We start from the raw sequence: 13,343 nt of genomic DNA on the forward strand, positions 1-13,343 counted from the left end.
GGCTGCTCATTGTGGGATGGAGTGTAGCTCAGCTTGCAATATGGCCCAGCATGGCCATTAAGGTTTGGAGGGTAAGGGGGACGTTATGTAGGGGTGAAGATTGGTCCAGCCGTACAGCTGGTCCCAATGGGGTTGGAGGGGGAGGGGAGTTGGATGGCAACTAGGCTTCCTTTAAAAGAGGAGTTTTTAAATATCTGAAAGCTGGAGGGAGAGCGTGATGGTGCAGAGTAGTAAATTCCAGAGAGGGGGCACCACCGGAGGTCTTGTAGGCTTGGAGTAATTGGAGTTAATAAGGTTGGATGACAGGTGGATTTTGTGGGCAGAACTCAGGGGGCGTAAATGTATGTATTTGGATTTGACGGCTGAGATGTATGGGGGGGGGGCGGGGCAGCATTGTTAAGAGCTTTATAAGTTAGAGCTGGGGTTTTAAATTTGATTCTAGAGGATGTGGGAAGCCAGTGTAGTGGAGCAGTAGAAGTGGAGCAGTGAGTGAGGTACAGTAGACGAGTCTGGTAGCAGCATTTTGGATGGATTGGAGTTGGAAGGGCAGACAAAGGTAATGCCAACTAAGAGAAGGTTGCAGTAGTCAAGATGGGACAAGGTAAGGGAAATAGGATTTTATTTGCCTTGAGTGAGGCATATCTTGGCAATATTTCAAAGGTGGAGATGACAGGACTCAGCGAGGGACTGAATTTGAGGAATGGAGAGTGTCAAAATTACCCTTAGACAGTGAGCTTGAGGTGGTGATGAGATTGTGGTGTTATTTACAGTGAAGGAGAGTGTGGGTGTAGTGGTTGCAGTGGAAGTGAGAAAACGTATTCGTTCTGTTTTGGACATGTTAAGCTTCAGGAAGTGGTGAGACATCCAGGAGACAATAGGCAGGAGAGAGGGGGAGAGGTCAGGAGAGGAGAGATACATTTGGGTGTCATAGACCATGCTGAAAGCCAAAAGATTGTAATAGTTCACGAAGAGGTGTAAAGTGAGAAGAGCAGAGGACCAAGGACAGGACCTCATGGAACCCCAACAGAAACAGGGAGTGAAGTTGAGGAGACACCAGAGAACAGATACCCTGGCTGCTGGATAGCTGCATTGCCACATCAGTACCATTAACTCCTGTTGTGTAAACCTGAGATTTGTTGCTGGGTGGGGTCATTGAAAAGGCAAAGCATATTATCATTTATGTTACCCTACAGATTTGCTATTTTACAGGACAAAACTGTAATTTAGCACATGGTCTGTAGTCTTAGAGATATTGGTAAGTCTTTACCATACCGTGAATGGCAAAATCAAAATTCAAAACATTTATTGAATAAGTCAGACAGAATGTGTTTTAAAGTACTTTATATTGTAAACCTTTTTAAACTATGCATACAAAATAATATATATATAGAAATGTGAAGTCATTACAAACCTTAAAAAAACTTGTACATAAAAAAATATTTTAAAAGTCGAATAAAATAGACAAAAGTCCTGGTCATATTTATGTAGTATAATTATTTTAGAAATGTTGCTGCCTGCGTTTCTTTGATTCAATGGCTTCAAGGATTGGTTGACGTTTTGATTGATACTTCTGGTGAATCTCTTCAATTTCCTGTTCCATCATAGGATCAAGAGCCCCCAATTTCATCTGAAGCTCAGCTACACTCCATTCTTTTAACTAGGAAGAAGGGAAACAGAACATGTAAGCATTTGTAGTCGGTCACAGTCCCTTGTCAAGGCGACTGTCACACATAGTGGCCCCCAGCCAAAAAAGGGAGGTTAGAAGAGAAGACATCGTGATCATTTATTTATAACGCACCCACATATTTTACAGCGCAGTACAATGGGGTGTACGTATACATATACAGTCGCCTGCAACCTTTTAGGTGCCCTTCGTAAAAAAAATCTATTTAGTTTTTATTACATTTATAAACATTAAATAATAATTTTAAAAAAAAGACAGAGAGAAAAAGGAGTTCATTTATTTATAAAATGTTTTACCAGGAAGTAATACAGTGAGTTACCTTTCGTTTTCAAGTATGTCCTGGGCACAGAGTTATGATGACAAATAATACATGGTTACAATACATAGTTACATTAGTGAGCAGGGTTATACATTATATACAGGACATTGCATGCACAGTTAGAGATAAGAGTTGGCATGTTGCCACTATAGTGATGTAATTTACTATGATACAGAAAGCTCCAGATGTCAGACAGAAATTTTATTTCACATAACTTCCATCTCGTTAGATGTCAGGAAGAAACAATAGAACTAACTTACCTAGCTGTGTAGAGACTTCTGACGCTTGTGATACAATGCATAAGCATTAAAGAAACCTAGGCTGCGCTTATAGTGCCTTGCGACGCGACGTCGCTCTGAAACAAATACATGGACTCCGTCGCAAGCGCTTATACTAAGCGCGACGGAGCAACCAAAAATTTTGAAACCGAGTAAATTTGATTTTTTAGAGACTGTCGCCACATGTGACTGTCTCTAAGCCAATCAAATTGCACGGCCCGCCCCTTTTAGTGACGTCACTGGCCTTGTTGCCAGCGACGTTGCTAAAAATCAAATTACAACTTTTGCCAGTGGCGATGGCGACGGGTGACGTCATCGGTCGCGTCACCAGCACTATAAGTGCAGCCTTAGGCTGAGTCCCCGCTGGCGCTGAGCTCATATGCGCTTGGCACGCTTACCTTCTGTAATGTGGATCAGCACATCCCCTCTCCCGTTGTGCTCATGCGCGTGCACACACTCTCTCCCAAGCGTTGTGACAAGGGGAAGATACTTTGGTGCTGAGAGCAGGGTCACATGACCCTGCTCTGACCAATGGTAAGAGAGAGGGCGTGTTCTACTCTCCTGTCACACACATACTGACACTGAATTCAGCAGAGAAGTGGAAAGGAGGGGGGGCAAACGGACAGAGGGGGGGCAGACGGACTGAGAGGGGGGGCAGACGGACAGAGAGGGGGGGAAACGGACAGGAAACGGACAAGGGGGAGGCAAACGGACAGGGGGGAGGCAAACGGACACGGGGGGCAAACGGACAGGGGGGGCAAACGGACAGGGGGGGCAAACGGACAGGGGGGGGGGCAAACGGACAGGGGGGGGCAAACGGACAGCTGCTATGTGGTGGTGGGGGGGGGCAAACTTAGTGGTGTGGGGGGAGAAGGGGAGAGAGAGCGGGGGGCCGGGAGAGAGAGTGCAGGGGGGGGTACAGGGGGGGAGAGAATGCAGGGGGGGGCAGGGGAGAGCGCGCAGGGGGGCCGGAGAGAGAGCGTGGGGGGGGGGCAGGGGAGAGAGAGAGGGGAGAAGGGAGAGAGGGGGAGAAGAGAGAGAGAGTGGGGAGAAGGGAGAGAGAGAGGGGGGAGAAGGGAGAGAAAGCAAGGTGGGGGAGAGGGGGGCCGGGAGAGAGAGCGCGGGGGGGTGGGCAGGGGAGAGAAAGCAAGGTGGGGGAGAGGGGAGCCGGGAGAGAGAGCGCGGGGGGGCAGGGGAGAGAGAGCCCAGGGGGGACGGGGGAGAGCGTGCAGGGGGGGTGGGAGAGAGAGGGGGGCCGGAGAGTGTGGGGGGGAGCAGGGGAGAGAGCACAGGGGGCTGGAAAGAAAGAGCGCAGGGGGGATGAGGGAGAGAGCGCAGGGGGGTGGGAGAGAGATGAGGGAGAGAGATGAGGGGGAGAGAGAGAGATAGAGAGAAAGAGATATACACAGAAACACAGACAGCCCCTATACAGCCAATGACACACCCCCTCCCGTAGTAGCCACGCCCCCCACTCCTGCTCTAAAAATGTTGCAGGACAGCGATCGCTCATGCTTGGTGAGCTGGTGACATCACTGCTCTCCAAGCATGAGCGAGCTCAGCGGCAGCGGGGCCGCAACCTTAGCCTCAAATGTAAATATTATCTTTAAACCTCACTCTTTTCAAACCACCTAAGCTGTAACAAATGATTCCTCTTATAGGCAAAGCTTTAGCGAGGCATTCCAAGCAGGCCATGTTTTTGATGATTTTTTAAAATTTTTAACGTAGGGTTGAAGCAGGGGGTCTCCAAAGCTGAACCCCACTAATTTCTGCTCCTGGGATCCCCTGCTTGCAGAGATACAGACCTCTGTATGGGGTATCTCAATTAGTATGATTTAAGTTGGCCATTGTATTGATATATTAAGATAGATGTTTAGGCCTTTCTTGAGATGGGTATTTAAAATACCCAAAGTTTATACATTACACAAAAAGATTCAAGCTTTCCTTAATTGGGGCAGGGCCAGTCTTTATTCACTTTTATTTCTCAGTGAAAGAGAGAATACAAGCTTAATATCAGGGTCTGTTTTATGATGCATCCTGTCAGGCCCGAGATGATCAGAATCCACGACCTCTGCTCTTCAAGGCAGCAGCACTGACCTAAACCATCTCCTGTATAGTTCCACAGCCACAACATACCGTGAGCTTCTACTCACACCTGTGGAAATCAGCCTCGTGGACTCTGCCCCTGGCTTCACTTTAAAAGCAGGCCACGCCCACTTCTTGCTTACCTGAGCAATGTGCCTTTGCATCCAGCGTGGCCAAGAGCATCCATTCATCTGGACTTGCTTGGTGCTCAAACTTCTGCCTGACAATGCTCATGGGTTCTGCCAGCCTGACTGCGTTGTTGTCTTGTGCCTGCCCTGACCCTGATCTATTTGCCATGCATGCCGCCTGCCCTGACCCTGGTCTATATATCATGCATGCCACCTGCCCTGATCTTTGCTTTGGCCTCGTCTATTGTACTGTATTGGGACTATCGACCCTGTATCAACTCTGTGGCCGTTAGCCTCTTTCTATGGCCGTGCTCCGCCTGCTCCAGTCATCGGGATCTGCTCCCTGCCATTGAACCCACTTTCATTGGTGCCTTAAACATGCAAGCAAATCATGCATCATTTTCAGCACACAACATGAACACTGAGTAATGAACATTCATTTATAAATATACAACACTTAATGGCATTTCTTGCTAATACAGAGCATTAATATGTAGTCTGTAGAAAAAAAAATAATAAAAAAAGATTGTAGGGGAAATGTAGGCTTTTTATGCATTTATAAATGATGTATTGGTTACTTTGAGAGAAAAAAAAAAAAAAGACTGAAACTGTCTCGTATTCTACTGAACTATACAACGAAGTGTGCTATATAAGCAGCAATCCCCCATAGAAGCTTATTACGAGTTTCACTTTAATATATAATAGTAGTGGTATTCTGTCCCTTGTTCGTCTTAAATATTATTTTCTGGGTCTGCAATGGCCTCTGGGGAAAGCTTCATTTTAATCTCCCAGGCGCTTAATATTTCAAATGCTTGTATCTCCTGTATAGAACATCAGATTTTAATCATAACATTGGAAACGGAAGTTAAAAAAAAACAAATGGCGACGAGCGCGGTCTGCTGCTTTAGGCTGCGGTCCCAGTGCGTTCAACAGCGCACATGCACCGCCTCCCAATCTATCCGGGTCAAGTACAAGTGTTGGCGCACATTTAGCAGCCGCGCTGTAGTGCAAGTTTTCTCACATACATTTCTCACATGGCCTGCAGCCATGCTCTTAAGCAGATATGTTTTTAAGTAGATATGTTTAAAGTAGATATGAAGTTTAAAAAGGAAGTTAGGACTATTGAATCACTGATCTCATCTCATCTCTTTCCTCAGGTAAAAACATATTTCAAATTGTCTGTCTATCCTGATATCCTCCCCTACTGTGTATTTAGTTCTATTTAGGTAAAAACATATTTCAAATTGTCTGTCTGTAAATCATCCCCCTGCTGTCTTAATTTAATTCAGCTTTCACACTTGTGCAAGACAACACCCATCTTAGAAAAACCATTTGCTTTAACGTCCCTCACATGTGCTAATTAAGTTTGTTGGGCCAACATGGTTACATAGTTACATAGTAGATGAGGTTGAAAAAAGACGTACGTCCATCAAGTTCAACCTATGCTAAATTTAGACAACAGATACTTTATTCTATATCTATACTAACTTATTGATCCAGAGGAAGGCAAACAAAAAACCCCATTAAGGGGAAAAATTAATTCCTTCCTGACTCCAAGAATTGGCAATCGGATTAATCCCTCGATCAACATCCTTCCCATGTATACTTATTTGGTATATCCCTGTATACCTTTCCCATCTAAAAAGATGTCCAACCTTTTTTTGAACAAATCTATTGTATCTGCCATCACAGTCTCCATGGGTAAGGAATTCCACATTTTAACTGCCCTTACTGTAAAGAAACCTTTTCTTTGTTGCTGGTGAAATTTCCTTTCCTCCAACCTTAAGGGATGGCCCTGAGTCCTTTGTACTATCCCCTCTTAGACGCCTCTTTTCTAATGTAAATAATAATGGTGACTTTGTAAAAGTATATAAGTAAACTCATGGCAGACTGCAGCCATGCTCTTAAGTAGATATGTTTAAAGTAGATATGAAGTTTAAAAAGGAAGTTTTAAAAGAAGTGGAAAAGTGGACAACATCTACTGCTTCTGATTCCTGCATTTGATCTACGTTGGAAAGGAGGATATCATCTATCCCAGACTGCACATCTAAACACATTACTATTGCTGTGATGCCGCCTTTTCTTTTTATATTTGCTGTAACCTCACTTATTTTCAAATTATGCACTTCCTTCCACCAGTCTCCTTATGTCTCTAACTCTATTCATATATCTCCATCTCTCCTTTCTTCCCCAATTCTCAGTTCACATGAACAGCTATACGCCCCGCACTAAAACACACCCCTACAAATCATCTCACACATTCTCTTTCTTTCCATTCTTCTCCTCCTTGCTTCTGGGATAACCTCTCCCAATCCTGGTCCCTGCCTTATTTCTACATGCTCTCGTCCTCGCCTCCCACATGCAACTTCTACTCCTTCTGGTGTTAACCCCTCCAACCTCATACCCATCCCCTGCCACCCTCCCTCCACTCTCCCTTTCTCCTGTGCCCTTTGGAATGCTCGCTCCTTCTCTAACAAGTTCCTCTCTGTGCATGACTTCTTTCTCTCTCACTCCCTGCTTCTCTTTGCTATAACTGAGACCTGGCTCACTCAGTCTGACTCTGCTCTGGAAGCTGCCCGCTCTTATGGTGGCCTTTCCTTCTCCCACACTCCGCGCCTTGATGGCAGAGGTGGAGGCGTGGGGCTCCTGCTCTCCTCTCTCTGCCGTTACTGAACCCTTCCTATTCCCCCCTCTCTTGCTTTTCCCTCCTTTGAGGTTCACACTGTCCAGATCTTCTCTCCTCTCCCTGTCCATGTGGCGGTCATCTATCGCCCACCTACCTCTACTCATCCCCCTTCTGCCTTTCTCTCTCACTTTGAATCCTGGCTCTCTTTCTTTCTCTCCTCAGACTAGCCTGTTCTTCTCCTTCGGGACTTCAACTGCCACAGTGATGACCCCTCTCTCCCTTGGGCTTCCCGCTTTCTTTCTCTTACCTCTTCTTTTGGCCTTCAACAGTGGACTGCAACCAGCACCCACAAGGATGGCCACTACTTAGACCTGGTTTTCACTAAAAACTTCTCTCTCTCTGACTTCTCCATTTCCCCTTTTCCTCTCTCTGACCATCACCTCATCTCATTCTCTCTATCTCGCTTCTCCACCTACCCCCCGGTTCTGCAGAAACCTGCGCTCTATTCACTTACCTGACTGAGTCCACTTTACACTCCTTCCTCTCCTCTCTCAGCTCTGCTACAGACCCTGACAACCTGGTCAGGAACTACAACTCTGCCTTGTCCTTCTCTCTTGATCTACGTGCCCCACTTTCTCTCTGCGCACTCGCCCTTTTAACCCTAGACCCTGGCTAAATTCCTACACACGCATGCTGCGTTCCTCCAATCGTTCTTCTGAACGCCTCTGGAGGAAATCTCATACTCTCGCAGACTTCCTTCACTACAAATTTATGCTATCCAGTTTCAACTCTGCCCTCTCGCAAGCTAAACAAGCCTACTTTTCTTCACTAATCAACATGTACAAATCTAACCCACTCCGACTGTTCTCTGTCTTTGATACTCTACTCAAACCACCCTCAGCTGCCTCTCCTTCCTCCATCTCCGCTCAGGATTTTGCTGACTATTTTAAGGAAAAGGTGGAATCCATATATCAGAACATCCCCTCTGTTTCTTCCTCCCATCCTACACCTCTTCCTAACTCTCCTCCTGCCTTCCTTGACTCTTTTTCCACGGTCTCAGAGGAGGATGTGTCACTGTTGATCGCCTCTTCGCCCTCTACCACTTGCCCTCTTGTCCCCATTCCCTCCCATCTCCTAAAACCTCTTGCTCCTACTATAATCCCTACGCTCAAACACATTTTTAACTCCTCCCTCTGCTCTGGAACCTTTCCATCCTCCTTCAAACATGCAACAGTCATACCATTACTCAAGAACAGCAAGCTTGACCCTACCTGTCTTTCTAACTATCGACCGGTCTCCCTCCTGCCTTTTGCCTCTAAACTCCTTGAACGTCTTGTATTCTCTCGCTTGCTCCATTTTCTCAACACCTATTCTCTCCTAGACCCTCTACAATCTGGCTTCCGCACTGCTCACTCCACGGAAACAGCCCTCACTAAAATAACTAACGACCTTCATGCTGCCAAAGACAGAGGTCATTACACTCTGCTCATATTACTCGACCTCTCTGCAGCATTTGACACCATGGACCACCCTCTTCTCCGTCACATTCTCCATACTCTTGGTATTCGGAACAAAGCTCTATCCTGGATCTCGTCCTACCTCTCTCATCGTACTTTCAGTGTCTCTTCTGCTAACACCTCCTCCTCCTCTATTGATCTCTGTCGGGGTACCCCAGGGCTCTGTCCTGGGACCTCTTCTCTTTTCTCTGTACACTCTCTAGGTGACCTAATAACATCTTTTGGGTTTAATTATCACCTCTATGCTGACGACACACAAATATACTTTTCAACACCCGACCTTACACCTGCTGTACAAACCAAAGTTTCTGAATGTCTCTCTGCTATATCATCCTGGATGCCCCCCCCCCGCCGCCTTAAACTCAACATGGCTAAAACAGAGCTCCTCATACTTCCTCCCAAACCTGGCCCTACTACCTCCTTCCACATTATTGTTGGAACTACGATCATTCACTCAGTAGCCCAAGCACGCTGCCTGGGGGGTCATACTCGACTCCTCTCTCCCGTTCGCCCCTCACATTCAAAACATTTCTAAAACCTGTCGCTTTTTCCTCCGCAATATAACAAAGATACGCCCTTTCCTCTGTTGCTCGACTGCTAAAACTCTGACTCAGGCCCTCATTCTCTCCTGTCTTGATTACTGTAACCTCCAGGCCTTCCTGCCTCTCACCTGTCTCCCCTACAATTTATCCTAAACGCTGCTGCCAGAGTCACGCTACTCTTTCCTAGATCTGTCTCAGCATCTCCCCTCATGAAATCCCTCTCCTGGCTTCCGATCAAATCCTGCATCTCACACTCCATTCTTCTCCTCACTTTTAAAGCTTTACATTCTTCTGCCCCTCCTTACATCTCAGCCCTAATTTCTCGTTATGCACCATCCAGACTCTGTCGTTCTTCTCAAGGATGTCTTCTTTCTACCCCCTTTGTATCTAAAGCCCTCTCCCGCCTTAAACCTTTTTCACTGACTGCCCCACACCTCTGGAATGCCCTTCCCCTCAGTACCCGACCAGCACCCTCTCTATCCACCTTTAAGACCCAACTTAAGACACACTTGCTTAAAGAAGCATACGAATAGCACTGTGGATATTCTGAACACATGATACATAAAGCTTGGCCCCCTGCAGACGCACTTACCAGAACTCCCTCCTACTGTCTCTGTACGTTCTCCCTACCTACCAATTAGACTGTAAGCTCCTCGGGGCAGGGACTCCTCTTCCTTAATGTTACTTTTATGTCTAAAGCACTTATTCCCATGATCTGTTATTTATATTATCTGTTATTTATTTGATTACCACATGTATTACTACTGTGAAGCGCTATGTACATTTATGGTGCTACTGTATATAAATAAAGACATACAATACAATACATACAAAAAAATTGTATGTGGAACTTGCGACGGAGGTGTGGCCACGCCCCCTTCGGCGGTTCAACCAATGAGGGCGAACCAGCTGTGTGAGGTCGTGGCCACGCCCCCGCAAAACACTCACCACGCCCCCTCTTGTCGCAATCTTCCTCTCTCCCTGGAGACCGCAGAACGCGGTTAGCGCTGTGTACGCACCGTCCCTCCCACCCCCCGCCGGGTGCGCGTGCCACAGTGATGACTGGGACCGCAGCCTTAAAGCCGTGTATGAATCATTCAGATATCCACCTTCTAGCTAACATACAATCTGGGAGCAGTGTTTACACACTTTTTGTTACAAGTTGGTAATGCTTTCTAGCGTGGCAATCCCAAGTGGGGGAGACCAAAACACTTTGGTTCAGATCCACACAGCTCTCTTAAAGGACATAAGCTGGCGTTAAGAACACGTTATGCCTTATCATGCGTCTTCAAATCTCAATAACATAACATTAAGTCCCATTTTCAGAGGGAAAGGACAACGCGTTAACAACAACGGATGTTCATGATAATTACATGCAAAAGAGGTGTGCCCCATAACAACGCCTATACACATACTGTAGGTCCTAAGGGAGTCTGCTATGGGGGTCAACGTGACGTTAGTCTTACTGTACCTAAAGGTGGCATGACTCCTACTTGAGGGTATTATATACCTCCCCAAACAGTCCTTTACCTGTGATGCTCAGCTCCAGTCCTCAAGCCCCCCCAAACAGGATATCCCAGCTTCCGCACAGGTGACTCAATCAGTTGGTCAGTAGAGGACTTTAGACTGGAGTTGAGCACCCCCTCTGCTTTAGACAATACGCGAGGAGCACCTGTGAAAAAAACTGAACACCTGAGATACCCGAGAAGTATGCTAATTGGGATATGCAAGTTATATTGAAATGATGTATATTAGCATATTTCCCAGGTATCTCAGGTGTTTTACTCACATGTATCTCTCCACGTGTTGTTTAATGCAGTGTTTGGGAAGGGATACAAGTCAGTGGGTTCTTTACAAAAATGGGTCCCTCCCTAAAACTCTATGCTAATGAGTTATACAATGGACGTTGTTTTTGCATATAATTAGCTTTGTGGATATGCGTTAACCTTTAGGAAAATCATGCCTGTTACCGGTTTTTAGTAACATCACGTTATGAGCACGGCGTTAATGGGCCTCTGTGGGTCTGACCCTTAGTTTATGACCTTATACTTTGTTAACGCAATGGTTGCCAGAGAGGTAAAAAAAAAAATACATTGCAGAGGGGGAAACCCTTTGGGGTGCTGGAAGGTTTTATGGAAAAACTCAGTTCCACACTTATTCCTTCTTGGTAAGCAATTTGAATAGAGACTTTTATTGCAACAGCCTTTAGCAAGAGTGCATTTAATGCAAATGAAAACATTGCTGTTTTAACACAAAGACACTGAACAATAAACTAAGCAAGATAACTTATATCAGAAAAGGTGGTGGGCATGTTTAATATCACAATGTCAGCACTTAAGACTTCATTGGACATCTTGTTTTTCTTGCAGTTACTTTGTTATACATTTTGCAATATATTTCAGCAGATTAAAGCTGCAGTTCAGTCTTTTTTTTAAATTTTGTTACTTCAATAGTTTCATGTGGGCAATCTCTAATTACCTAAAGTACTGTATAGCTGCAGGTCAATTCGTTCTCCATGTATTGATCGGCGAAATTTGGTGACATAATTAGTGAAGGGATCTGTTTATATTCTGCTTCAGTCCGTCAGTGGAAGCTCATGAATATTCATGAGCACTCCCGTACTGACATGTGCAAGAGGGAGGGCAGGGCTGACAAAGGGGTGTGCCAGGGCTTGTGACAGGACATGAAGGGGCGGTGCCTTAGCAAATGGCTGTTAAAATAGAATACAAGAAAATTGGTCTTTCAAAGTTGTTTTTTTTAAAACAGAAAATGCTAAAAGTATTTTTTCTTACTACAGAACTGATTTATTAAAAAAAACACACATGCAGGATATTGACTGAACTGCAGCTTTAAGCAAAAAAGATAACTCATGTGCTAAACTACCTCATCTTTCTCAAGGAAGAGAGCCGGTACATCTCTCTCTGACTCTACAAAGGGGGTTTAATAGATAAGACAAGGGGCCCAGCTAAACAAAGAAATTACAGTTGCAGCATTAATGAGAGTTTGAAGGGAAAAACTTATCACACACACACACACACACACACACACACACACACACACACACACACACACACACACACACACACACACACACACACACACACACACAATCCATAACGCAATGAAACACAAAGCATGACTCTTCTTATAGCTATGGAAAACAAAAGCCTGGTTATAGCTATACATAGAAATTATGTGAAAATATTATTCTTCCCTGAAGGTCCATGGATAGTGTAGCAATAACATGGTTCCGATCTGCACCCTGACATCAGGAAATTAAGAGGAAAGATCCGGTGCGACAGCAAACAGACAAATTACGTCAGATCCACAGTTGAATACAGTAGCTTTATTGGTATGGACACACACAGGTAAAAACAGCAGGCTGCAGCACAGCCTCCTCCTCTACGCGTTTCTTCTGGGAAGCGCCAGCAGAGCGTGAAACGCGTAGAGGAGGAGGCTGTGCTGCAGCCTGCTGTTTTTACCTGTGTGTGTCCATACCAATGAAGCTACTGTATTCAACTGTGGATCTGACGTCATTTGGCTGTTTGCTGTCGCACAGGATCTTTCCTCTTCATTTCCTCACACTCATCTTGCCGGATGCACGCTGCGGGAAGGGCTACGGAGGAGCTACTGGACCCAGGACGGAAGAGCTGACAGGGGTAAGATTGCTTTCTTTGCCCCTGAGCCCCGACCTCCCTAGTGGTCCCATGATGCTCCATATGCCTTACCTTCAGCCCACTCACACTCATTATGTGTGTTCATCATACGGAGCAAGCCAGAGCGCATGACAGCAATTCATCCCTGACATCAGGACCATGATCTCTGCTCACAGAGCTCAGGTTGCGATCTTCCCCAAGAGAAGTTCTAAGATGTTGGGTCACCAGGGTGCCACTCAATATGAGATTGCCCAAGTGTCATGCGACACTCAGATGGTTAAAGGAGCAGCCCCCCCGCCCATCTCATTTTATATCCCCAATTTAAATTTACAGGATGGGAACCCGGGGGTGCCACAGGAGACTTAAGCCGCTATTTTCAGCTCTGGGATTCTGAGACCTACCAGTGAAATGACAGTGTTTAAATATCTGTGACATCATTGGATGTGGCTTCCTATTGGATAGCCATATAAATCCCCTTTAAAAACCAGGAAGTATCTTGGGAATCAAACTT

The 13,343-nt window shown here is 45.7% G+C and overlaps 1 protein-coding gene across 1 annotated transcript in view; it reads right to left on the reverse strand.

The window, feature by feature from the left end:
• Positions 1 to 1,321: 1,321 nt before the first annotated feature.
• Positions 1,322 to 13,343, reverse strand: part of LOC142466939 (serine/threonine-protein kinase 4-like) — a 100,677-nt gene continuing 88,655 nt past the window's right edge. The window contains exon 7 of the mRNA XM_075572593.1: positions 1,322 to 1,657. Coding sequence (XP_075428708.1) covers positions 1,499 to 1,657 — 159 coding nt within the window. The 3' untranslated portion in view covers positions 1,322 to 1,498. The remainder of the gene's footprint in view (positions 1,658 to 13,343) is intronic.

The sequence above is a fragment of the Ascaphus truei genome, chromosome 15, assembly GCF_040206685.1.
Source record: "Ascaphus truei isolate aAscTru1 chromosome 15, aAscTru1.hap1, whole genome shotgun sequence".
NCBI lineage: Eukaryota > Metazoa > Chordata > Amphibia > Anura > Ascaphidae > Ascaphus > Ascaphus truei.